The sequence below is a fragment of the Chaetodon trifascialis genome, chromosome 10 (genome assembly GCF_039877785.1).
Source record: "Chaetodon trifascialis isolate fChaTrf1 chromosome 10, fChaTrf1.hap1, whole genome shotgun sequence".
NCBI classification, from domain to species: Eukaryota; Metazoa; Chordata; class Actinopteri; order Chaetodontiformes; family Chaetodontidae; genus Chaetodon; species Chaetodon trifascialis.
The window spans coordinates 3,485,001-3,512,092 of record NC_092065.1 but is presented as its reverse complement, the minus strand read 5'-3'; the positions used below and the strand labels follow the sequence as shown (position 1 = coordinate 3,512,092).

The window sequence follows — 27,092 nt, the reverse complement described above, 5'->3', positions numbered from 1 at the left end:
AATTCTTTCAGCTGCACCTCAAGTAAAATACAGTCATTAGTGTTTGTGTGAAAGGTCAAAGGTCGGAGCAAGGGTTCAGGTTAATTCCATGTAAAAATTTATATCTGTAATTGATTATTGATTATCAGGTTGTGTCAGGAGACAGAATTTTCTCAGTGTCAGTTCTTTATTTTATAAACTCACTCCAATATGCAACTATATTCAATTGAATTCAGTTTTATTTGTATAGCGCCAAATCACAACAAAAGTTGTCTCAGGACACTTTCCATATAGAGCTGGTACAGGCCGAGCTCTTTTATCTACAAAGAAACCAACAATTCCCCCATGAGCAAGCACTTGGCGACAGCGGCGAGGAAAAACTTCCTTTTAACAGGCAGAACCAGGCAGAACCCTCTGGGTGGGCGGCCATCTGCCTCGACCGGTTGGGTGAGAGAGGAAGAGCAAGAGAGAGAGACAGACAGAGAGAGACAGACAGAAATGCAGTCAGAGAGAGAGACAGACAGACAGACAGACAGACAGACAGACAGACAGACAGACAGACAGACAGACAGACAGACAGACATGCAGTCACAGTAACAGTGACAGTGGATGTAATAATAGCAGTAGCAGTTGCAGTGGATGTCAGGCAGGGCCAAGGCAGGAGACGCAGCTGCAATCCACAATCCAGATTCAGCCACTGTCCATGGGAACCTGCAAGACGACAAAGCACAGAGACTCCGGGGAAGGAGCTAAGTTAGTAACACGCCGTGGTAGGACATGAAAACGTGCAGATGGAGAGGGACAGAAGGACAGAGGAGCTCGGTGTATCTTTGGAGGTCCCCCGACAGTCTAATCCTATAGCAGCATAACTAGGGGCTGGTCCAGGACCAGCCTGAGCCAGCCCTAACTATAAGCTTTATCAAAAAGGAAAGTTTTAAGCCTACTCTTAAATGTAGAGACAGTGTCTGCCTCCCGGACAAAGACTGGAAGATGGTTCCACACGAGAGGAGCTTGATAGCTAAATGCTCTGACTCCTGTTCTGCTTTTTGAGACTTTAGGAACCATAAGTAGACCTGCATTCTGGGAACGCAGTGTTCGAGTAGGGCAATAAGGTACTATGAGCTCTTTAAGATAAGAAGGTGCCTGGCCATTTATGGCTTTGTAAGTAAGGAGGAGAATTTTAAACTCTATTCTAAACTTTACAGGGAGCCAGTACAGAGCGGCTAATATCGGAGAAATATGATCTTGCTTCCTGGTTTTTGTCAGAACACGTGCTGCAGCGTTCTGGAGCAACTGGAGAATATTCAGCAACGAATTTGGGCAGCCTGATAGTAAAGAATTATCACCTCTGCTGTTGCCTAAAGGCCACATAAATTATTCTAAGTTAACATGTGCAAAACATAAATGAAACAGCTTCATTTTTGTAAATATCTGCTTATTCTGAATTTAATTCAGAAACACATTTCAAACACGTTGGGACAGCAGCAACTAAAGACTGGGAGAGATGTGGAACGCTCCAAAAACACCTGTTTGTATCATTCCACAGGTAAACAGGTTGATTGGTAACAGGTGATAGCATCATGATTGGGTATGAAAGGGGCATCCTGGAAAGGCTCAGTCAATCACAAGCGAGGATGGAGAGAGGTTCACCACTTTGTGAACACATGATTGGATGAAGGAGATTCATACATGGAGTCAGGAAGACTTCAGAAAACTGCTGTTGGTAAACACACTATATGTGGAATAATAATAACATTTATTCTGCAGAACACATTATAAATTAACTGGACTAAAGCACCACTTGACCCTAAACTTCAGATTCAGCTTCGTCTATGATCACCTAACAAATGCTGACATTTTGTGGATTTCTCTGTCTCTGTTTCTCTGAACTTCCACCTATAAATGCCTTTAGATGACCTGCAGGCTTCTTTTAATGATAAATAACTTAGTTGGGACAGGAGACAAAAGCAATTTAAATATGTATTTTTTTTTGGCTGCAAAATTGTGATGAAACTCTCTGGTCTTTTCCAACCAATTAATGTAGCCAAGGAAGCGACTGTCAGATGAATCAAAATTTATAGAAAAAAATGTTAATTGTAGCCCTTCAGTTTAGCCACTTTACCTCTCCACTTCGCTTTTATCTCTTTTTTATAAAACACATTTAATTTGCAGGAATGCTTTCTTTATAAAAGTTGGCCTTTTTTTTTTGTAAATTGTAGAATTTAAGTTTATTCTACTTGCTGACTCTAGCATTAGAGCCTCGGTTTAACATCACAGCACACTCTCAGCGAACATGTGGCTCCTACAGGTGGCCTGCTCTGTCGAAACATATCACTGGGCACCAAAAGCAAAAGAATGTGTGTGTGTGAGTGTGTGAAGGGGGTGACGTATGAAAAGAGGGTTACACAGGGCTACTATCCCCCCAGAACCCCCCCCCCCCCCCCCCCCCCCCCAACCTGCTTTCTCAGGCCATGTTCTGTGACAAGTGAGTCTGGGTGTCATCTGACAGATGAAAATAGTGTGTGTGAAATGGACACTGTGCTAACACGCAACAGGGCTAACCGCTCTGCAGTTTAATGGTTTTACAGCACTGAGCAGGCACTGATAGGCCACTCAAAGTATGTGTGTGTGTGTGTGTGTGTGTGTGTGTGTGTGTGTGTGTGTGTGCGTGCGTGTGTGTGTGTGTGTGTGTGTGCGTGTGTGTGTTGTAACCTCTCTGAGCAATTAAACATCGCAGCAGCGTACTGGCATTCTTTAATCAGTGTGTGTGTCGTATGTTGGAGTGCTTCAGAGTGCGGTGGTGTTCACATGTCTGTGTGTTTGCCTGTGTGTATCTTTTTCCTCCTCCTGGCTGGCCCGTCTCCTCATGTTTGGACATATGTTGAGTTTTATTTCACTGAGACATCAATCCTGCTGGCCAGCTGTTAGGACAGCTGCTCTCTCTGCGCCTCTCTTGCTCTATTTCTCCCTTTCACTCGATCAGTTGCTCTCGCTTTTCTTCTCTGTGTCTTTCTTCCTCTCTGGATTTTTCTGTCGGTCTGCCTTGCACTTCTTTTCTTCTTCTTTCTTTAATATCGCTGTTTTTGTACCATTCTTATTGCCTTCGTTTCTGTCAGTTTTTGTATTATTTAGATATTTGCCTGTGCTCACTACCCTTCTTTCTTTCTTTCTTTCTTTCTTTCTTTCTTTCTTTCTTTCTTTCTTTCTTTCTTTCTTTCTTTCTTTCTTTCTTTCTTTCTTTCTCTCTCTGATGCTGTGGGGTCTGCAGCTGAAGTCACACCACTGACATAAATTTGGAAGTGCAAAGTGTAGCTGTCAGCTTCCATTTGCGCGTGTTCAGGAGTGAAGTCGAGACACGAAATAGTTTTTTCAGCCGTGGATGTGTTACACAAACATCAGGCAGCCACTAGAACATTGGCTTTTGTTATTTTTAACATTAACTAATTTTTCAGATTAATGTTTTTCTCTCTTTACCTTGGCGTTTGAGTGCAGACTCAGTAGTTCCCGAGCTTTGGCACAGTTGATTTTGTGTGTGTGTGTGTGTGTGTGTGTGTGTGTGTGTGTGTGTGTGTGAGAGAGAGAGAGAGAGAGAAAGTGAGTGAAAGAGACGCTATGTTTCCATCCAAATGTCAAGTGAATTATAGGGGAACTTTTGAAATGCCATCAAATATAAAATGTGAATTAAGTATACTTCTGTAAAGCAAATAAACTAGCTTCCTGAATGTAGACCCTCTGTCAGAAAACCAATGGAAAGTTTCTCCCAAGAATTGTTCTTATTTGTATTTGAATTATGGTCAAATTTAACACTCTCACTTGAAGCCAAACACAGAAAAACACATCTCACTTAAGACCACACAACCACAATGGAGACTTGTTTTATCTTCACATGAAAGAAACAAAGAAGGTGTGATGACTTTATTGGTTTCAGCCATTTTTCAGGTGCTGCTCAATGAGACCGAAGCTTTACTGAACCAAAAAAAGTTGCTTCTTCACTCAAAGCAGTCGTATTAATTGTCACGATAGAGTTATTTCATGAAATAAAAGTCCTCTTAATCTTGATGAATGACAGTTGGAGCACTTCCAAGGCTGCGTAGGAAAACATTTGATTCTTTGATGATAAATTAAAGCTACAAACCCTGTTTAGAGGTTAGAAGAGCAGTTCAGTGTTTTGGGGAATCTGCTTACTTGCTGGCCAGGAAATAGCATCCTGTAAAACAACAACGTGTAGTTCATTGTTGGTTTGTGTTTGGATTGAATAACCAAAACACAATATGTTAGTTAGTGAGCTTTAGAGGTGCTGGTAGGCAGATCAAAACCATAAATCAACGCTTATGACTATGGTTGCTCCCCCTTCAGCTCTGACAAACCAGTGCTGGTTTATGTCAAAAGCATCACTACCAGTGCACCAGTCAGATTTAAAAACTGTGGTATGCTGTGAAATAAAGCTGACGGAATTAAAGAGCGTGTTAATTTAAATGTGAAATGTAGTTGGCAAGCAAATAAACACACAGTATTTGCTGAAGTGTCAAACGATTTACATAACTCCATTTTTCTCTGTTTCTGAACATTTTGTGTTCTAATCATTGTCCCTTATCTTAAAATATGTTTGTGCTAGTGCTAACAGCTAGTGGAAGGCAAAACTGATGCTTCATTTTCAGATTCTGGGTGAATTGTGGTTGAATTTGGAGCTGATGATGACAGTTATTGTAGTATTTAAACCCACCAGTCACAACAAACAAAATCCTGATTTGTCAAAAATGAGATTATCCAGTTGACTCCTGTGCTACTGTGCTGAGAAAACTTTGAAATGGGATACACGGCCATTGTGCTCCATTCAGGACGTTTCACTGAAAGGCTCGTTCCATGAGAAACACATGGAAACAGAGCGAGGGAAAGACAGAGCGAGGGAAAAGCCAGAGACTCAGGCTGAGTGGAAGCCTGTGGCACACTGTGTTGTTTTTGGCAGAGCTTGTTTGGAAGTGTTGATGCTTGTCTGACACACACACACACACACACACACACACACACACACACACACACACACACACGCACAGTGTAAGTAGCCTGTGGCTCATGTAAAACACCCAAAACACTGTCTGTTGGCAGGTTGGCGTGGGGACAGGTGATAAAAGTGTGTTTACCCTAAACACTTGCCAGCTCGCTGGCTGCCTCGGCGCTGATTTACTACGACTCTCACTCTTTATCCACTTCTTATCGCCTTCACCTTCCTCCTGTAGCTCCTTCTCTGCGTTTTATTGCTCACTCTTCCTCTATCTCCGTCTCCTCTCCCTGCCACTGCTGCTTTACAGCCAATTAGAAACATCCAATAATACGACTGTTTGTTTGTTTGTCAAGGAGAGTAAAGTAGGTGATTGATATGCTACTTTTGGTGTCAGTAGTTTCAAATAATAGAAATAAAACACTTTTATCATCAGTACATGTCCTCATATCAGTATTTATGCATCAAAAGGGTTTTACATGGGCTTTCTCATTTTCTCCTCATTCTAGCGCTCCTATCTCCCCTTCATTTTCTCTTTCACTGCCTTTTCCCTGCTTGTAGAATCTCTCTCATCCTCCCATTCAAGCCAACAGAAAATGAAACAAGCGTCTTCGTCATCTCGCTCCTCAGCTCACCTTCCCTTTTTCCCCCCTTCCTTCTCTCCTCACCCCATCCATCCTCTGCTCTTTTAAACCACCCATCTTCCGCGTTGCTCCTCCACTTGATAAAGGAGTCGGCGTTCGGACAGCGAGGAATTTTTATCCACCCTCCAATCTAAACAGCACTTGATCCCCCGACTCGGTCTCGGGGACAGATAGAGAGCCATCTAGGGTAAAACATCTCCCTCTCATCCCCTCTCATCCCTCTCTTCTTCTCCTCATCCCCACTTAAACCTCATCCCTCCCATCCCCCACCGTCTCCATGTCTGATCTGTTTATCGGTTCGGGGGGTATAAATTGTGCATCAGAGTACACACACTTTGACTTATGCAGATGTATCTCAGAGTTACAGGTTGTATTTTCCTCCCTAAGTGCTCCCATAAATTGCACTTCCTAATTTTGTTTCAGACGAGGCCTGCTGGACGACTGCACGTCGGCGTCTTTAGGTCTTGTGATGAGAAAAAAATCCTGTCATCCTGACCCCTTCCTCCAGTTTTCCCCCCTTTTCTGGCTGTAAATATCAGCCATTGAACCAAATTTACACAAATACATATCCAATGGAGCCACTTGTCCAATAAATCTATGAAAAATTGGGTGGATTCCATTGTCCTGAGGGCGGGGAAATTATATTAATTACCTTATTTTACGGCTATGTGGACCATCTGTCTGGAAATACCCGCTGTTTTTTTTCCCAAATATGGGAAACCACCATTATATATTCCTGCAGTTTTTAAGCTGTTTCTTTGTCGTGTAGCTGTCGACCGCCCCCCCTCCCTCACTGCCATTGTCCCCCCCTTTGTTTACATTGATCCCATGTGATCTGGACGGCTGCATTAGCTTATTTACAACAATCATAATCCGACTGTAAACATGCAAGGCTTTAATGGACTCAATGAGGAAGTTGTGCTCGGCCAGCGGACTGCATGTCTTGACCACACAATGGGCCCATACGCACAAACTAAACATTAAGCCATTCACAATAGGCCATGTGCCCTTATGACTGCCTATAGCGCCTTTTGTTGGGATAAAGGCACCACAAATGAGCTATTGTCTGACTTAACCATTCTAAATCAGGCAAGCCCTCAGGGGCATATTTTCCACACGGCACCCAAGAATGTCTCCTTCTTGTGTGTGTGTGTGTGTGTGTGTGTGTGTGTGTGTGTGTGTGTGTGTGTGTGTGTGTGTGTGTGTGTGTGTGTGTGTGTGTGTGTGTGTGTGTGTGTGTGTGAGTGTGTTTTTGACGTCCTTGGTGACTGAGGCTGCGGCATGAGGCCCTGCATGACCATGACTCCATCTGTGGCGCGTCCACTGGCACGAAATCCAAAGCGCACACACATAAACTCTGGCGGTAGGAGTGTGTGAACATGTACAGTATGCACAAAGGAGCAGTTTCACTTGCAGACACACTCACACAGGCATTGTTTACCTGCAGGTGGTGCAGATTTTAAATTTAAAGGTTGAATCCTTCAGTCATGGTTGATTTGATGTTACCTGTGGTTACTGGTGGTAGCTGTGTTTCAATGCAGTAAACCTGGTCCCATGTCATTTCAAAGGCACACCTAAACACACCACGGGCCAAGAGGATTCATTGTGTCATGTTGTTTTAATAAAAACAGTGAAAGAAGACACTGAACAATGTTGTAACTGTCTGCATCATGTGAAATGCATGCGTGCACTGGGTCTCTTCCAGTATGTGCACACTTCATTTCCTGTCAATTGGGCTTGTGCCTGGAAACACAACTTGAATCCTGATGGGGGAAGGTCGACACAGCCGCACCGTCAGCCACAAACATGATCAAACATGGGTTTTGATATCCTATAAATCTTAAAGAACTTGTTGTATAACATTGCAAAAATACCAGATTACAAGCAAAAGTCTTGCAAGAAAAAGTCCACAGTATTGGAAGCAAATCGTACCTTAAGTATCAAAAGTAAAGGTACTCATTACACAGAAAAATGGCTCCTGTCATTGTTATTATTTCTACGATAAATGGTTGAGGTGGAGCTGATTTTTAACCACTTTAAAAACAGAGTGGCCATTTTACTGTAAGAATGCATCATTTTCTCTGAACTCATACTGTATGTTTTATGTGGAAAATCTTGATTTGCAAAGTAACTGATAATATATTCTGTAGATGTCAAATAGCAAAAACTCAATATATCTGTCTTAATTTGAGTGAGTGAACATAGCATAAAATGGAAAAAACCCAATACCAGTGCTTCAAAACTGTACTTAGTTACAATCCATCCATCCTGATACCTGACAGCATGCACTCTTTGTGCATTTCTATCTTTCTTTTGTGGAGAAGTCACACACAAACACATGTGCAGATATCTGTCTGTATCTGTCTCTCCGCTCTCCGCCTGCTGAAGAATTGAAAAGTTCCCATTGTTTAAGAAAAGTTCACAGCAGGACTCCAACTGAACAAATGAGACCTTATGAATCTTATGAGACCACGTGTCGCTGATGTCTATTATCCTGAGGCTATGAGACACATTGTGAGAAAGAGGATAGCCGCAAATAAGACCCTGTCTCAGAACAATGATGACATTCTCATTCGGTCAGCTGGATGGCTGCTGCAGTTTTTTTTTTTTTTTTTTTTTTTCACAAAGAGGGGGAGGATACGGTTCCTTGTTCTCATTTTTAGAAATTTATCAATTCATAGGAATGTGTTTTTCTCTCTTTTGTCCCCTTCCTTCTGTCTCTTCTTTTTATTCTGCTCTTGTTCCTGGCCTGAGTTTCATAGTTTATGGGCAATAATGCATATTCTCAGACGTCTTTAGCAAACTCACCAAACATCTTTATGTCAGGTGGAACATGCGTCGTGTTTGAAAATACAACCCAGAAATCTTTGCAATATTACTTTAAAACTGAATAAGTCTGAATAGCTGTCTCAAGAATCTAACAATGTGACCTTCATGGACCTCATTCACTATCAAATCCTTTGTAATTCTGAGTAATAAGCTGATAATGGGGCTGCACGGTGGCGCAGCAGGTAGTGCGCGTGCCTCACAGCAAGAAGGTTGCCGGTTCGATCCCCGGGTCAGGCGGGGCCTTTCTGTGTGAAGTTTGCATGTTCTTCCCGTGCATGCGTGGGTTCTCTCCGGGTACTCCGGCTTCCTCCCACAGACCAAAAACATGCTCATTAGGTTAATTGATGACTCTAAAAATTGTCCGTAGGTGTGAGTGTGAGTGTGAATGGTTGTTTGTCTCTGTATGTGGCCCTGCAATCGGCTGGCGACCGGCTCAGGGTGTACCCCGCCTCTCGCCCATTGTAGCTGGGATAGGCTCCAGCCCCCCGCAACCCCGAAAGGGATAGGCGGTATAGATAATGGATGGATGGATGGAAGCTGATAATGACATCAAACAGGAAGGTGATTTCATTTCTGTCTATTTGTAGAACCAACTTGCATGGAGAGGCTCCTCTCCAAGGACTGGAATGAGCGTGTTGACCGCCTGAACGCCAACGAATTGCTGGGGGAAGTCAAAGGTAAGAGCAGTCTGGGGTCATAGGGAAAACATCCCCCTGAAGGCCAGCATCCACAGACACAACTACAACTAAATCTACACTGACATGCACAAACAGAAGCTGTCAAGGTTTACTGGATGCCAGCAGGCTTTTGCCATCTCTGCTTCGCTGTGGCCTTCTGCAGCAGAAGTCTTAAATGTCTGAAACTTGCAAATACTTAGCATCTAAGAAACCTCTTATTATTCCCTCTGGTATGGACAATCATTGCAAAACTAAATTGAAGTATAATAAAAGGTTAAATATGTTGAAATTGCACATGCACATGGCACACATGTTCAGCATGTTTTCTGCAGGCCTACCTGTCACCATAGAAAGAACAGGGAAGGCCGGTTTGCACAGTGCAGGTTAAACTGTAATTGTGACTTTGATTAAACGGGTTGTATGGAGGAAGTGGCCTCTCGAATATTTTTGTTAGCAAATAGCGTTTATGAAGCTATAAATTGCACCGAGGCAAATGTATTTTCAACCTGCTCTGGTATTAAAAAGTGAAAATAGCAGCATTGCAGGTGGTGGTGGTGGTGGTGTGTGTGTGTATGTGTGTGTGTGTGTGGGGGGGGGGGGGGGGGGGGGGGGGGGTCGTCTCAGTATGTTTTTTGCTTATTTAGACATAGTGCATGGTTAAGTTTGGGTGTCAGTAATCAGCCTAACAGTGATTATTTTCCAGATAAATAGTGAACATACACTCTGAAATGTCCCCAGAATGTCCTAATCCTCCTCATTGTCAGCATTGTATATTGCAGATAGGCCACATTATAGGAGTCTATTAAATTTATTTTGATTTTAAGAAACCAAAAATACAACATTTACCCTGTTTGCAGTAAAGAAAATCTAGTTTACTCAATTGTTTTTAGTTTAGTTTGAGGAAATCAGATGCATAATTAGCAGCTTGTCCATATTTCTCTTCACTTTCTATAGAGTTTACATTCTCAGCTGTCCTTGTTGGCAGAGGACCTTGTTTACTGTGAAGTAGGGTGACTGTTGTCTTCCAGGAGTAATGGATGCACAAAGACATAAAATCTGAGCAAAAATCAATTTAAACTGACGGGCATCTTAATCACTCTCTGTATATTTGGTGAAACTTAGTGAGCGTCAGTGATGTTCACTGGTCAATAAGTGATAGAAATGAGAAAAGAGTATTTGTTTGATGTGATATGACAGACTCATTTTGTGGCTTTGACTTGTCATGACCTGTAAAAGACAGCTACTTCAGTTTTATTACAACATCGTCATCAGTGAGATGAATTCACTAACAGATGTAGAATAGAAAAAAAGGAAAAATAATAGATGCTGGTAGAAAACTGATTCATTTGCACAGGGAAACGCTTTCAGTCTCCTGAGCTACGGCTGATTCTGTTTGTGTACCGAAACGTTCGCTCCCAGTCGAGCTCCTCTCAGTGAGAGAAACCATTTGTGATCGTCTCCCGTTGAAATGGCAAGCATTTCCTCTGTGGAAAGTGGAAAAAAGGGACGACGGAGAGCCTTCTACGGCAGAACAGCACCGACATTGACTTTGCCTGAAGCACACAAACGCAGACACGTGCACACACACACTACTCAAACACAGAAAGTTCATATACTTAAACACCATTATCATTCATTAACAGACAGTTTGGATTAATGCACCAGATAAATAGCTGGCAGGCTATTGATCTAACATTGCTAATATTATTCATATGATGTATTTTAATTTCAAAGTAAACATATAATTTCCACACCTTTATATTTCTATGTATTCCATGTGAAGACGAAAAGTCTCTCTTGTTGAACAAATAGAATAAGCTTTAATTCCTCTTCTGACCTCCAGCTCTCAAACTTCCATGAATATCTCTTAAAAATACTGTGCGGTGAATCAATAAGTCAATAAGCCCTTTATCCAAAAAAACCATAGCATGCTTTGCACACTGGTTGCTGCAAACCTTTTCCTAGCTTTCCACTTTAAAATCACAAGACCATAAACTGCTTACATTTGGAATCTTTCATTTTTCCTCACTTACAGAGGTCTTGTTATTTCTTCCCTCTCTGAACATTTTCTCCTCTCTCAAATCAGCATTCCTTATTGGCACACAGATCATCGCCATGGCAGAACTTAACTAGAAAACAAAATGAACAAAAAAACAGTCTTTATCAGGGCTCATAGTTTTCTCTCAAGTCTGATGAAAACCAAGAAGAAACAGCAGCAGCAGCGTTAAAGGAAGGGAAATGTATTGAGGCCATTTTTTTTCTGCCCTGAGATTTGCCTGTCAGGCAGTGCTTGTTTAAAGTGCTGCACAGGGAGTGGCAGAACAGAACTCAGCCTATGTCTACAAGAAATTATCAATATTCATCTTACCTACAACAGCAAATATGCTTTGAGGGAAATCCGACTATATTATGTTTTATTAACTTAATGGGCAAATGTTCATTAACAGACCATTTAAAAATGAAACTGAATGTACTATAGCATTAAAATTTTGTGTTATATTTAGATACCAGCAGCATTTGGTGAAAGAAACATCATCATCTTGGTTTCTTACAGAAAGAGCTTTTTAGAAACATTTAGCAGAAATTGCAGTCTTTCTGTTACCTTAGCCTATGTGCTTCTGTTAAATATTGGTTCTGCGCGACTGACATGGATTCTGGTGTCACAGTCCTGAAATCTGTGTTCCCGTCGACCATCCCGACCCTGTCCCTACCACTCCAGCATGGTACATAAATATAGTGCTTCATTCAGTCGAAGAAACATTGTCCATGAACATAATCCAAGAGATTACAGTCTCACCACATCTTAACTTGGAGCCAATTTAGTAATATATAAATGTCATTTCTAGGAGAGAGGGTTTGTGAAGGGGACACAAGCCAGTGCTGCCTGAGAGTCTGAGCAATGGGCAAGAAAGTCCTTATGGATTCTGATCAGAGTTAAAGGGGCTCTGTGGAGTTTTCAAGCAAAAGTTATGTTTACATTCAGTCACCAAAACAGATTCCTTGAGGTCTAACAAACGTGTCATTTCCTCTGTCATAAAACATTTTCAAAGTATTTTAAATTCAGGATTGTTTACATCCATGTTTACGAGCTTGCAGCCTTTGTGGCAAGTCGCAGCATATCTCGGTGTGTTACTGCCGAGATCGGCGGAAGAGTGTGACACCGTGAATAGGACTGTGGATCGCGTCACCCACTCATAGAAAAACAGCTCCATAACGCGAGGTCTAAAGCTCTGCAGGGAACCTTTAATGGATTTAAAAGATGACTTTAAAGGTTCAGATTTTACTTTCCACAAGAAAATCTTTATTGTGGTGAATCGTAGCTTCATGCCACATATTTCAGAGCATGTAATTCAATATTGCTGCTGTTAAAACTTACTTTTCCTTTTGCTTGGGTGACAGAAAACCGTGTTATGATCTCTTTAAATACAGTTTGACTGAGGTTCACTGGAGGCAACCGGACCCAACACAACAGCATACTTGTCCTGTACATAAAGCTGGAATGTGCAGTATATCAATTTCTTGGGTGTTAGTTCAAGACACTAATAAACATGCATGAATATAACACGTACCAGTACACGCATGCATGCACATAACTGACCTCACACACACACATGAACACACACACAGATGTCTCTGTTCGTCCAGCTGCGTCCCGACCAAAGAAACGCTCTGATTGAATTCAAGGGCCGCAGTCTTTTATTTCTTGGTGGCTGAAATGAAGCCCAGTCTCGCTGACCTAAATACACAAACACAACTGTTGCTCTGTGTCTCCTCACACAACAACCTGAACCTATTTGTTCAGTTGCAGTTATTTTTAGGGTGAAGAAAACTGATGACCTCCTTTTTTTTTCAATTGGAACGTTCACCAGCACTCAACATGCTTGTAATGTGCAGCATATACATGTTTTTTTTTATGGTATTTTTTATGCACACATTATCATTATTTTTTTTAACCACAACATATCTCACTGTTGCACACATAGACATCTGGAAATGTACCCACAATAACTTCATTCAGGTTCCACTTCAGATTTGTGATCATTTGCTTTAGCTTCATGATCATGTTCTTAGCTGATGGGACTTGAAGCTGCTTGATCTTCTGCTTGATCTTCTGTTACACCATCCAGTCTGTTTCAAGGTGTGAACATATCTTTATTAACGTGTCTGTGTTACTCAGCTCACTTCGCTCCCTGCTCCTCCCTCTCACCACAATGTGTTTTTACTCATGTAAACCAGAAGTTGACTGGAAATTTCTCGCTTTTTGCAACTTTCTTGGTAAATATCGCTAGTATTTAGCAAATATTCTCAAGAGGATGCATCATTACAATATAAAAGTATCAGGAATTATGGCTGCTTCCTATCTATGCTACACTTACTGCATCTCCACCTAAAACTTTGTGACCAAAAACTCAGATTAGAAATAACGTTTGCAACAGAAACGAGCATGCAGCCTCTTGGTAAAACTTTTCCGCCACAGTTTAGCACATTTTTTTTTTTAACACGTGAATTTCTTCTTTTTACATGTATATATATATTTTTTTACAAAGTCAAAAAGCTCATCGGACCAGATGGATAGAAAATGTGTGATTATACTGTCAGATGCAGGAGCTGGCACATCTGGCAGCAATAATCACACTGACATTCAAGAGTCACTTAAATCAGATGTCTTACCCATTGCAACTTTTTAGTTGTGTGCTGCTGACTATGTGGAAATGCGAGCTTCATACACTAAACCTGAATATGTGCAGATTAAAGTTGAAGACTCTGTCTCTCCCTGAGGAGATGACAAAATGCAGTGAACGTGTTTGTCTTGGGGCCTGTGGGCTGATGGGAAGTCAAGTGTCAGTGTTTGTTGTGGTGTGACGCTGAGGAGGTTTACTCACACAGAGGAATGCTGGGAGCTTGGCACACAGATGCAGTCACGAAACATGATGGTTTGGCAGAAGCTCAAGGCGTCTGCAGCCGTCATGAGGTGTGATATTGTGATTCTGTGATGGTTTGTTTGTTTGAGTGTTTTTATCAGGGTGTGTGTGTGTTTGTGTGTTCAAGTGTAAGGGCCAGTGTCTGGGACAAAACTGTCTTATTGTGTGATTCAATATAGTTAACATCTAATCTTGAGTAATAAAAACAGAATGATTTATTTTATTAAATTTTATCAGTGGAATGACATCCTGAATGAAAGCAAACATCTAACACAGAATCATGACATAAATATTGTAGCTGTTCAAAGTCCAAATTTTTAGTTTCTTTACGGGCTGGTAAAATTCTGGTACATCTTCAGCCGAATAAACCACAACAATCAAACAAACAAACAAACAAACAAACAAACAAACAAATAAACAAACAAAAACCTCACACTGGATGGTCTGAAAAAAGTAGAATCACAAAATGTTTTCTTAGTTTTGAAACATTGACTTTTTGGAGATGCGTTGGAGTGTAACTTTGGCTGTTTTTTGCTGAAAAATAGAAAAAAACAAAACAAAACAAAAAAGCTAAAGCAAAAAAGGTGAGAGGTGTTGGAGAAAATCTGGATTACTGACAATGACAATGATTTACATCTTCAGCAACATATTATTTGAATGGTGTGTTTACGACTGACATGACACTGCTATAACCATGAGAGGGCTCATTTTTAAAGCAGAGTTGACATTGTTTGAGATGTCTTTGTTTTGACAAACATGTCATAGCATGCCTGATTATCAAACTAAAAGAAAGTATTTAGCTTCATATATCAACATTGCATTAGACTGTACTATGTGGTTGGTTTTGACATGAGCTGTCTTGAGTTCATCATCATTGTGTCATGAATATTTTTCTTGACCTCAGCTGCAGTGGTACAATTTGGATTAGGCATTAAAATGTCATTAAGTTTTACTACACTGTCAAATGCTTTTGTAACTGTTTGCTGTGTGAATTTACAACTGAACTCAGCCTCAGAGACCTAAGAGGGCAGTTTGACTACAGGGAACACAGCACTGAGGTGGTTTTCTTGCCAGATTTGGCTCATGGCACCAGTTAATAAGGAGAGCTGTATGCAAGGCAAATGCAAGCTAATGGCAGCTACAGTTAGCAATTACTTACTTTAGCAACAAGTAAAGCTGTCTGGACAGCAATTCCACATTGCCAAACTGGGCAAAAGTCCTGGTCTGGCCGTGTTCTCTGGCTGCTTAGCACGATACCATTAGCAGTAGTTAGCAGTTAGCTTACTTTGGCATCAAGTTAAGCTAGTAACTGTCCATCAGGAAACTCTGTAAATCAATTTGGTAAAGTTAACGTATTCCCTCTCGACAAACATGAACCGCTCTAGCTGAGGCAAGGAAATAATTCATGTCACCATCATAAATGTATTTGACAGTGTAAGAAAATGACATTTTAGGCCGGCTATGGCATGTTATATTCAGTAATGTTGACAAATGACAATTTCATGTTCGTGGTAGGTGTCATTTCAGTCTTATGCACACACCTTAAAATAAAGTTTTGCTTCTTTTTCTTGCTTACTCTTACTTGTTATAAGGAGTTACAATTCTGCTATGAAAAAAACTCGACTGGATTAACCAAATAAACTATAAACTGAAAGATTGTATAAACAGTTAGCGACTAACAACCAGCTCATGCAGAAGTAAGCATTCTGACATGGAGCTCCTGGTTCAGACAGATCATCCTCATCATCCAGAGTGAGAAAACAGTTAAGGCTTTTTGCTTTGGCTGGTGCTCTCAGCAGGTGTCGGGATTAATCTTGATGGATGGAAAACGGAAAATGTCTGAGATGAGTTTTGGTGCCAGAAGTGTTGAAGGAACGCAAGACGTTGCGTTTGGAATGCACAACCCGTAATCCACAAAGATGAATCATAGTGCTGTAATCACAGTTGTTGCAATGACACAATAGGCTTTGCTTCACTGCAAGGAATGTAGGGAAATAGGAAGTATCAGTGCGTGTGTGTGCGTGTGTCATAAGGCATGAAGCATTATGAAGTATCAGTGTTGCAAGACCAATTTTTTAAAAGATTTAGGGAGGGGTGAAGAGGGAAAAAAGAGAAGAAGGGAGGATAAGAGTGGTGATAAGGGCAGAGGGGAAGAAAGAGGAGGTGATGAGGAAATGAGAGGCGATTGAGAGAGCTGATGAGAAAAGGGGGAGGAGAAGACAGAGGAGAGGTGATGGGGGAAGACGAAAAGAAAGATGAACAAGTAACGAGAGAGGAGGAGATGAGTAGGTGGGTGGAGATGAGATGAGAGGAGGAGAGTTAAGAGGAGAGGAGAAGAGAGGAAACTATGGGAGGGATAGAAAGTAAAAGAAAGTAAAAAAAAATCAAAGGGGAAAGGAGAGGAGATGGAAGGAAAGAGGAGAGATGAGGAGGCTGGATGAGAGGAGACAAGAGGAGGGATCAAAAGAGCAGAGAAGAGAAGACTGAATCACGAGAACAGAGAAAATGAGAGTAAAAGAGGAAAAGCAGAAGAGGAAAGGAATAAGGAGAGGAGAGAAAAGGAAAGGAGGCAGGATGGAACACAGGGAGACTCTGGACTTGGAAACTAACGGGGAGGTTGTTTGGGGAAAACCAAAAAAAGAATAATGAAAGCATGAAAAAGAGACAAGAAGAGGAGAATGTTGCCTTTGATACAGGGGTGCTGAGGGGTAATTTCTGTGTGTGTGTGTGTGTGTGTGTGTGTGTGTGTGTGTGTGTGTGTGTGTGTGTGTGTGTGTGTGTGTGTGTGTGTGATGGGGGAGTCCGGGGTACAATAGAGGCCTGACAGGACTACAATGGAGACTCTGTTAGTATGCAGGTAGTGTTGGGGCCACCCTGCAATCTCCCTATATGGCCCCAGGGCAAGACCTTACACTCACACACACACACACACACACACACACACACACACACACACACACACACACACACACACACACACACACACACACACACACACACACAACTCAAGAGCAAGAACTTCTAAACAAGTTAACTTGTGGATGTGTATGAGATGTTCCGGTTACACACACATGAACAAGATGAACTTGCATACCCATTCACACAATGAAGAAGACTCAATCACACACAGACAACAAACTAAACAAGGGGAACAAAGCACACATGCACAACAACTCTAGGGTCAGGCAGCTGATGTAAACATCCCAGAGGGATTCTGCTGCCTCTGAGCTTCCATCATCAGTGTGTGGCTTCTGTGAGGGATATTGTTGCTGATACGCTCTGCCAACACACCCTCATACCTGAAGAGCTCGACTGCCAATGATTCCCAAGACAACATATATGAGGAGGCGCACTGGACCTTCATTGTGAAATGCTTGCAGTTTGCTTAAGTTTAGGCCAAAAAACTACTCAGTTCCTGGATAAAAGTCCTGTGTTTATTTGACTCATGCATCCACCCCACCTTCCTCCAAATGTGGACTTTCTTGCTCTTTTTGCTACATCACCTGACTTCCTCCTTTGCTCTTATTATGGCCACAACGATAAATGTAAATATGAGTTGTAATAACCTGCTTGCAGCACCCTGCATCACCTCAACATCCACCTCTTGTGCTATATTTTGGTATTGATTTAGCTGGCATATTTATCAGGTTATGTATTTATTAATTGGGAACTAGTTCTTCCTTAGAGCAGAGCCTTTCCTGTAAAATTTAACTATTTGCTGTAAAATTCCCTATAAATGGCCAGTTCTGTGACATACTCTAAGTATCTCACATTTTTCAGTCCTCCCAAATAGCAGAGGCCCCAGGCTCAACTTCCAACAGCATTCACTGGTTCATGGGTGGGAAGCTGATGAGGAATCATCTTCTTGTTGCTGCTTAAAAAACTGGGAGAAAACGGAAGAAACAGGTTTTAAAAAATATTGAGTGAAAACAGACAATGAGAGAGAGTTTAAAATTTTATATTAAAAACAGCTACAGGCAGCCAAATGCACAGTGTGAAGTATTTGTAGTGGCATAATATTAATAAAGATGATATTGAAGTGGTGTGAGGTGATGAAAAAGTAAGATTTGTTGCACATTATCTCTGCCTGCTGTGATACAGTCCATGTAATCTCTTGTTAGGACAGGATCTGAAAGGAGTCTTACTAGTATTGGCCCTTCCTCCTGACTAAAACCTCCCAAGAATGTCTAAATCATAAACCTGACAAAAGCCTGTTACAGGTACTTATTTTCAAAGGTTAACTCCAAGTGGTTTTATTGTTCTTGGGTGCAGACGCTAAGTGATAAACAGGAATGGCATGTGGAGACTAGACATATGATAATAAGTGGTAAGATGTAACTACAAGCCTGATGATTTATGGGAACTTGGGAATGGGAGTTCCTTAAAGGTTCCTCGTTCATGTTGGTCAAATACATGATGCGTTTTTAGTTTGTGGAGGCGTTTGCTCAAGTTGCTTTCAAGGTACTTCAGGCCAAAGAGGGAAACTTTCTTAATGTTGTTTTGTTCTTGTTTGTTTTTACAGATCATAGTAAAGGAAGAAGAGTGATTTTGAGATGATTTTTATTGGACTAAATGGGAATTGAACCTCCAATCTGTGCAGTATTATTAGCGTGCCAATGAGCAATGCAAGGAACTAAACATTTTCATTTTCTCTTTTGAACGTCACTGTATCATGTTCTCAGCTTCAAATTAAACTGCACTTTCTCCCCATTCCTTTCCAGGTACGCCGGAGTCGCTGGAGGAGAAGGAGCGCCAGCTTTCCACCATGATTGGCCAGCTGATCAGTCTGAGGGAGCAGCTCCTCTCTGCCCATGACGAGCAGAAAAAGATGGCCGCCTCACAGCTGGAGAAGCAGAGGCAACAGATGGAGCTGGCCAGGCAGCAGCAAGAGCAGGTAGGGAGGGTCTGAGTGAGATTGAGTGAGGAAAAAAAAAACAAAAACAAAGGCAAAAGATAAAATTATTACCATATTTGATGATCATTTGAGTCTGCAGACTGACTTCTTAGCTCAACACTGACATGCAGTATGTACGGTCCTCACTGTTGGCTTCACCTCCAAATAAAATTTTTTATTATCAGAGGTGCTTTACCCATAATGCTTGTGACCCTTGACATCCTATGACCTCTCTTCATAGACTGCACATCTCTGAGTGGTGCACTTCATTTGTTTGTTTATATACATAGCAAACAGGCACATTTACAGTATTTTGCAAGAAAAAAAAACAAAGATTAAAGAAAAGCTCAGAAGAATTTAATTTTTTCCTCTTTTCTACACTGATCATCATCTTGTAACCCTTTAGATTTGTCACATGACCCCTCTTGTTGGTCTCAACCCCCTGGTTAGCAACCAGTGGTTTAGATAACATTCAATAATTGTCTTGTTGACTTTGTTCTAGTGATGTTCCCGGTGAAGTTGGTTTGTAAAATGTGATCAGACCTGAAAACAGTGATGGACAAAACTTGGAGAAAGTTGCTGATGCTGATGCTGATGTGTGTCTTCAGGTGTCAGATGTAAAAAGATTAATGTGTGACAGAGAAAGAGAGAGAGAGCAGAGATGTGTTTAGATGAGCTGCTCTTTGTTTTCGCTGTCTTCCAACACGATACTGTAGGTCGGCATACGACGGGCCCTGTTTGGACAAGTCCATGCCTCCCATCACAACACATTCCACCTTTCACAGCTTCACAAAGGAACTGGGAAGATGGCGAGAGTGAAAAGAAAGACAGATTCCAATATCAGCCAGTCATTTGGCTGTTGAGACTTGATAGGATAATGCCCTACAGACAAACGCTGAGAAATCTGCCTTTAATGAAATATGACATGTGTGCAAATGGGGCGCCGCCTCCCATTCAGCAGCCTGTAATTACATTTCAGAATAAATATACTAAACAACTCCTCAAGAAAAAAAGTTAGGCAGCTGCTTTACTTTTCTGGTTCTGAGTGGGCGGGATCAAATAGGTGACACGCTGCCCCTTTAAGAATTTTAACGTCGTGGGACTGGCTGGTCTCACCTGCCCATCAGGGGCTGAGACTCAACCCTTTAGCGTTTGACTTCAGATGTTTTTTATTAGATCTCGAAACAAAACAACAGAGGGAGAAGTAACGATGATCACCCCTCCTGTTAATGAGTGTTGATGGGTGTGGAGGGGGTTCCAGAGGCATGCTGGGCATTGTTTGGCCGAGTAAACATGTCAATCTCACAGGTTCAGCATCAGCAGCAGAGACTTGTCGAAGAACTCTGCGCACCGCTAATTGTGTGAACTGTTTGTACCATCACTCAAACTGGGCTGGGGCCCTTTGAGATAACAGTCTGAGGTCAAACAGACACCTAACTCACTGCCACTGTACCTTCTCTATGACTTACTGTACTGCATTCGAGACATTTTTGGCCTCAGTGGAACTTTTTCAACATCCCAGTTCAGGCTGCGGCTGCTTTGCTTTTGCTCTTATTAATATAGTATGAATGCTTTTTTTCCTTGTTGCTCTCTCAATCAGTATTACAATTCAGTGTTTGTGTGTTTTTTCAGTTTTCTAACTGATTTTCACCCAGATTTTATGTCTTCATACATCCCACAGTTATGTCTTGCAGCACTAACATGTTATTCACCATAAATCTGACCAGGTTTTATCAAGCTATTGAAAAAGCAACAACTGGTTTAAGTACAGCAGGCTTCACATGGTATATTTCAACCTGAATTTCATCCTGCATCAACCTGTTTGGAGCATACCTCTTGAAGGTGAAATGCTAAAACATCATAGCTGTGGTAAATCCTGATTAAATGGGGTCATTAGTTCGGCATGCATACACCCTTTTATTGAACAATCATATTTTAGAAACCACAAAAATCATCATCATCATCTTGAAATAATGCACATTATTATTTTATTCAGATTTTGTCTTTATATCTTTGTGTGTGTGTGTGTGTGTGTGTGTGTGTATGTGTGTGTATGTGTGTGTGCGTACAGATCGCCAGACAACAGCAGCAGCTCCTCCAGCAGCAGCACAAGATAAACATTCTCCAACAACAGATCCAGGTTAGTAGACAGACACACCTCCTCAGCTACCACACACACACACACACACACACACACACACACACACACACTTCTGTCATTCGTTCCTCACATTTTGAGCTGACTCCTCCTGCCCCCTGCAGACTCCCCTCATTTCCATCGTCTCTTTTGCCGTTCCCATCTCTGAAGAAGGCGTTCATTTCTCTTTCCTGCTCTGTCCAGATGATCTGTGTGTCCATTGTCCTCCCATTTGTCCTTCTCAATTATTATTGAGTCCTGTGTGATTGGAAAACAACAAAAACACGAGAGGTCGTGACCTTTTCTTTTATATTTTCTTGCTATTGATAAGATACAACAGTTGCACCAAACCAGTCTTGCACTCACACACACGCAGTAACACACAGTGGTGACCCAGTAATTACTCTAGTAATTGCTGGATCATTTACTTTTGAATTGATCACTCAGCGATCGATATCCCAGCATCCTCCAGGCTTCCTCCTACTCTTTCTCTTCCACCAGTTGTCCATTTATCAATGTGTTTCCTCTCTTCACCTAACACACCCTCCTCTCTCTACCTGTTTCCACCAAACGTTTTATTTTACTTTGCATATATGCTCGTTCCTCTCAGCTCACGCTGTGGCCCCTGTTTTTTTTATTCTTTTTATTTTCTCTTTTTGCAGCATTCATAAATCGAGCCCATAACAATGAAGTATAGAAAACAATATTAGCTTTCGCAAAAAAGAACATAAACAATATATTTTTTGCCTATGAGGACACATACAGATAAAAAGATCACACTGTTTCATTCACTGTTCTCCTTTCTGTCTGATTCTTTTTCTTATCCTTGATTTCTTCCTCCCTCTCTTATTCATACATCTGTTTCACTGATGCACTGACATTCATGATCCATGTATGTACGCATACACAGAAATTACCACCAGCTGGGAACCAAACACAGGTACATTTACACACTGTGGCTGACAGCCACATGGGATGGGGAGTTAGCCAGCTTGCATTTCATCAGTTTATTGTTTTAAGTGGTTGGATTGTTGTTGCATTAAAGTGACTTGTGAAACAGTCAGAATCTACTTCAGCCTCAATCCCGTACCCTGTTTAGCCCCCATCAGTGCCAAGCTGTGGATCTCCCTGTGCTCTGGAGGTGACATCTAGTTAACGAGGGCTTGTTACTCCCCCCCTCCTTTTTTTTCTTTTTATTACGAGGCTCCACCCTCAGATCTTAATAAAGCTCGGATAGGACTTCATTAGGCCTCTGAGGCCCAGGGGAGAGCTAGACCATAAAAACCAGCTCCTACTCAAATCCTCTTCCGCGCTGTGAAGCATGGATACTGTGTCATGTATGGTTTCGAGGATTTGCAGAAAATAGCTCTCGGGTGCAGCGTATTATCATGTTGAGCGTCAGAGGCATCTGCTGTAAATTCAGGTGAAACCTATTCCACTGTGTGTCTTGTTTCACACCTTTTTATTATCGCCCAAATTACTCAAATCTGCTGTTTATTTAAGGCACAGAAATGATTGCAGAAAAGAGGCCAAAACAAAGTATTTGCTTTGATTGGAAAGTTAAGTATTAACTTATATATATCACAGCTGGACGCGTGGAAAGTTATTTTTAAAACAATAGCATTTCTTGATGAACAAACCCAGCTCAGTAAGGAGCATATGGTCTATCTACAGTGCAGAGGTTTAGAATTATTATGGCTAAGCTCCAGGGCTTAGTCACTGGGGTACGGGCTGTTTACGCTGTGTCGGATGTGTGTTGGCTTTAAACACACAGGCAGCGCTGCATCGGTCTGTTTCCACTTATCAAATCCAGACCTGAGCTCCTCTCAGGCCAATACTCTGAGGAGCTGACCAAATGCTACTGTTTCAGCTGAGAAGAATAGGCCTCAGTGTGGTGAAGCCTCTTTTTTTAACAGTCCTGTTGTTGTTCATATCTTAATTTGAAACACCAAATGTTGCCCAGATGGAAAAAATAAGAAAGCAGAAAAAAGTTTTTGCTAGGAAAGTGGAAAAGTTACAACTCCCCAATGTGCAGTGTTCAGTGTACATGTGCTATCTGTTACATCATCACGGCAAATAAGACGAACCTTCACTGATTAATTAGCATTAATTTTCTTATCATAAATTTTGAAAGTTTTCTAGATTTTCTTTGGAGTCTAATCTGTATCTGATTTATAAACAGAGACAATGAAAACCCAGCGGGGAGCTGCATTCAGCCCATTTTTGCCTCATCGTTCCCTCTTCTTCTGTCCATGGACGGCGTCAGTGTGTTTGTAGCAGGGGAGCGTAGTTCAAAGTGACCCAGGTTTCCTGTCATGTGGTTTTAAATGGTGTGGAGAGTCAGTGGGGGACGTCCAGGGGTTAAAGAAATGCTTCCGAAGGCCCCATTCTGATAGATACGGTTACACACATTCACACAAACACATGAAGAAGTGCATTAAACAACTGATATTAATACATGAAATGTACACACATGCATGCAAGCGCACACACATATATGTACTTAGACATAAACAATTGTCTGACATTAACTGAAAGTAGAGACAGATGATAAACACACACATGTGGACAGTGTATGTATCTTTCCCTGGCTCACACACACACTCACCCAAAAAGTGCACATGCACACATATGGTGTAGGCACATACACATGCTTGCGCACACGGTGGTGGTGGTGGGCCCTTTGTGAGCCGTAGGCAGAGCGACCCAGCCCAGCCTGGTGGCTGACAGGCATGTGTCTTTGTTAAGTCAGTTCCTATAATGGCTCTCATATGTGGCCCATTTCCTTCGGGCCCACAAAGGCACAGGCCCTAACCGCACCGCCCGGGCCCTAGCTAACAGGCTAATTAATGACTGCAAAGCCACACTCCTCCTCCTCCTCCTCCTTCTCTCTGGTCTTCGTTTATAACTCCTCTGTCTCCTCCTTCGCCTGCCCTCCTCCTCTTCTCTCTGTGGAGTTCTCGTCCCCCAAGTGTTGTTTTCTTTTTGTTTTTACTTTTCAGTTTCATCATGTTGTATTATTTTCTTCTGTGCGTGATGCCTGATCCATAATTACAGTGTGCTGCCCCCTGCTGAGTCCACTTTTCTTGTTATTTACGTTGTCACTTATTAAAAAGAAAGTTTTCACCAACATTCAAAATCTGAGCTTTTGACACAGAACTGGCCTTTTGTGGTTTCAAATGAGTTTCAAATGCAGTGAATTATAGCCAAGAAAAAGGTGACATTTATTTATGATTCACAAAGTCTTGCAGATGAGCTGCTTCACAGTGTCTTCCTCACTTCTCTAAATGCTTTCTTTCACTACTGTTGGTCTGAATCAAAGCTGGAAGCTGCTCTCTTGTCAATAAAGCGCTGATGTTAGTGTGTGGTTCTGCATAGTCTGGGTTGCTAAACCTGTGTTAAGACAAACAGACACACACAATAATCACACACACACACACACACACACACACACACACACACACACACACACACACACACACACACAAATACACACTCACACAAATACACACTCACACACATGCATAAGAGCTAATGGAGCAGGAAAATGGCCGTTATATAAACAGGCAGCTCCTACGTCAGCACATACAGCCTCCGACACAATGACTTGGAAAGCCATGCAGGGCCCATAACGTCGATTGGACTCATCAGCTATGGAGAATGGCTAACTCTTGACTTCACAATGGCCCTCGCTCCAGTGTATTAACCTGTGTGCTAGCCTATAGAAAAATGCTATAAGTATTCAGTAATTCTGTGTGCTTCAATTAAAATCACCTCTGGCATCATTGTGCTTACATGAGTGTAGCAAGATGGTGAAAGAACAACTGAGCAATGTAATTATTTGTAAGTATATTCTGTTCTTAAAGCTGCATTCAGAAATGTCTGACCACTAGGGGGCAGAGGGACACTGCAACAAACTAAGCGAACTCATCCCTTGTGATCCTAGCGAATTAATATGGCTAATATTTTAGCAAACAGTCACTACTTAGACATTTGCACTCAAAATGAGTGTCCCACTGGAATCGTGTGTTTAGCTTTCTAGATGCTTTCTTTAGCAGCTACTTGTCAAATATTCCTTCATCTCTAACTAAAGCTAAGCAGGTTGCGTGCTTGCCTTGTTTGAGCTTGTTTGCTGGAAAAAGTTGCTGACTGTTTTGATTGAGAGCAGCAATATTCAGCGGTACAGTTGATATGGAGGTTGGAGAATGAAAACAATGAGCCAAAAATGGCTAAAAACAGCTAACTAGCTGTTTTCATGTCAGCCTATGCAGAATCAGTGCTAATAATTCAGTTTATAATTTCTTCTTTTTTCTTTTATCGTTCATTATAATGACAAATATCTTATGTCTTCACTTTTTTCATTTGGGCCACAAAGCAGGATTTACCTGTTGTGGATTGTTACCTGAAGGGAAGAGATGGACAAAATGAAGGGACCCACTCATTCCCATCCACATGTGCGCATACCTGCCAACCGCACAACCAGACAACTCCATTTCTTTCTTTCTCTTCTCTCCGTCTCGAACACATCAGCATTCAGACGCAGCACATACGCACTCGCTGCCCCTAACCCTGCTGCCCGCACACAAGAGGACCATTAATTCTGAGTGTGTGTGCGCGTGTACACATGTTCCTTGTGCCTAGGTGTGTATGTCCATGTGTCTGGTGGGCAGTTAGAGGAAGGGGGCCTTGTGTTTTCTTAGGGGCTCAGCAGAGCAGGGCCCCCACAGCAGAACCTTCCCCAGTCCATTCATCCCTCGATCCCCCTCCCCTCAGTAAAAGAAGATCTTTGTGTGTTTGCACTAGTGAAGCAGCCCCAGTCAGTCCCAGTGTTCCCAGAGGAATACAATGAATGGGAGCATTTTGTCCCACTCTATACCCCCCCCCCCCACTTCTCTCTTCTTCTTTTTTTTTAGCCGTTTGGACACACAGACTCGTTTTTATTCTCTCTCTATTCACTTTTCTTCATGTCACAAGACGTCAGACCACTTGTCTGTGTGTGTGTGTGTGTGTGTGTGTGTGTGTGTGTGTGTGTGTAAGGAGGGCCTCCCAAGCTATCTCACTTTTTTGGAGTGTGACCTAAACAACATTTTTGGAAGACCTGGTCAGGTGACGAACACATGTAACTGCACGCTCACTCAACAATAATGACTGTGGATAATACAGATGCCTGCTCTCTCTCTCTCTCTCTCTCTCTCTCTCTCTCACACACACACACACACACACACACACGCACACACACACACACACACACACACACACACACACACACACACACACACACACACACACACACACACACACACACACAGCCTAATTGCAACCTTGACCCTCAACCAAGTCTTAAGCTTCAAACAGCCCTTTGATGAAGTGAAGACCAACCAAAAATGTCCAAAGATGTCCTGAATCTCAAGGTCTAAAGCTCTGACTGGTCCTCTTTTTTTTTTTTTTTGGAGAGATTTCACTCAACATTCACATTTTTTAGGCATAACCTAACCAAGTCAAATACTGTGATTTCACAAAATATTCCCCTCCAAAGAAATAAACATGACATTGGTTCTCACAAGGACAGAAATACAGGACCAGTCCTTTCAGTAATTATATTCATATTAAGTTTTTAAAATCTATATAGAAAAGATTTGTTTATGATCCATTGATTATTTTTCTTTAATTAGCTGATTGTTTCATTATTAAATGTGAAAAGAAGTTGGAAAACATGCTCCCCAGAGCTCAAAACAGCCTGTTTAAGTTGCTGTTGTTTTATCTGACCAACAGTCCAGAACCCAAAGATAGTCAATTTATCATTTCTTAAAATGGGGGAAGGCAGCTGGAACAAAAAAAAGCTTTTTGCTCACTAAATGCTGTACATCAATTTTCCGTTGATCTTCTTATAGATCGACTAATCTTTGTAGCTCTTCAGCAAACACACACAAGTCAAGGATGGTCCTGTTCACATCTCTCTCCCTCAATTTACTGATGCTCTTTGAACCTCAAACAAAACTGTGACAGCACAA

General features: G+C 41.7%; 1 protein-coding gene across 1 annotated transcript in view; it reads left to right on the top strand.

The window, feature by feature from the left end:
• The window catches only part of LOC139337884 (transcription factor SOX-6-like), a 104,343-nt gene that overhangs the window by 49,542 nt on the left and 27,709 nt on the right, over nt 1-27,092 (top strand). Inside the window, exons 5-7 of the mRNA XM_070972711.1 lie at nt 9,039-9,128; nt 18,772-18,944; nt 21,016-21,084. Coding sequence (XP_070828812.1) covers nt 9,039-9,128; nt 18,772-18,944; nt 21,016-21,084 — 332 coding nt within the window. The remainder of the gene's footprint in view (nt 1-9,038; nt 9,129-18,771; nt 18,945-21,015; nt 21,085-27,092) is intronic.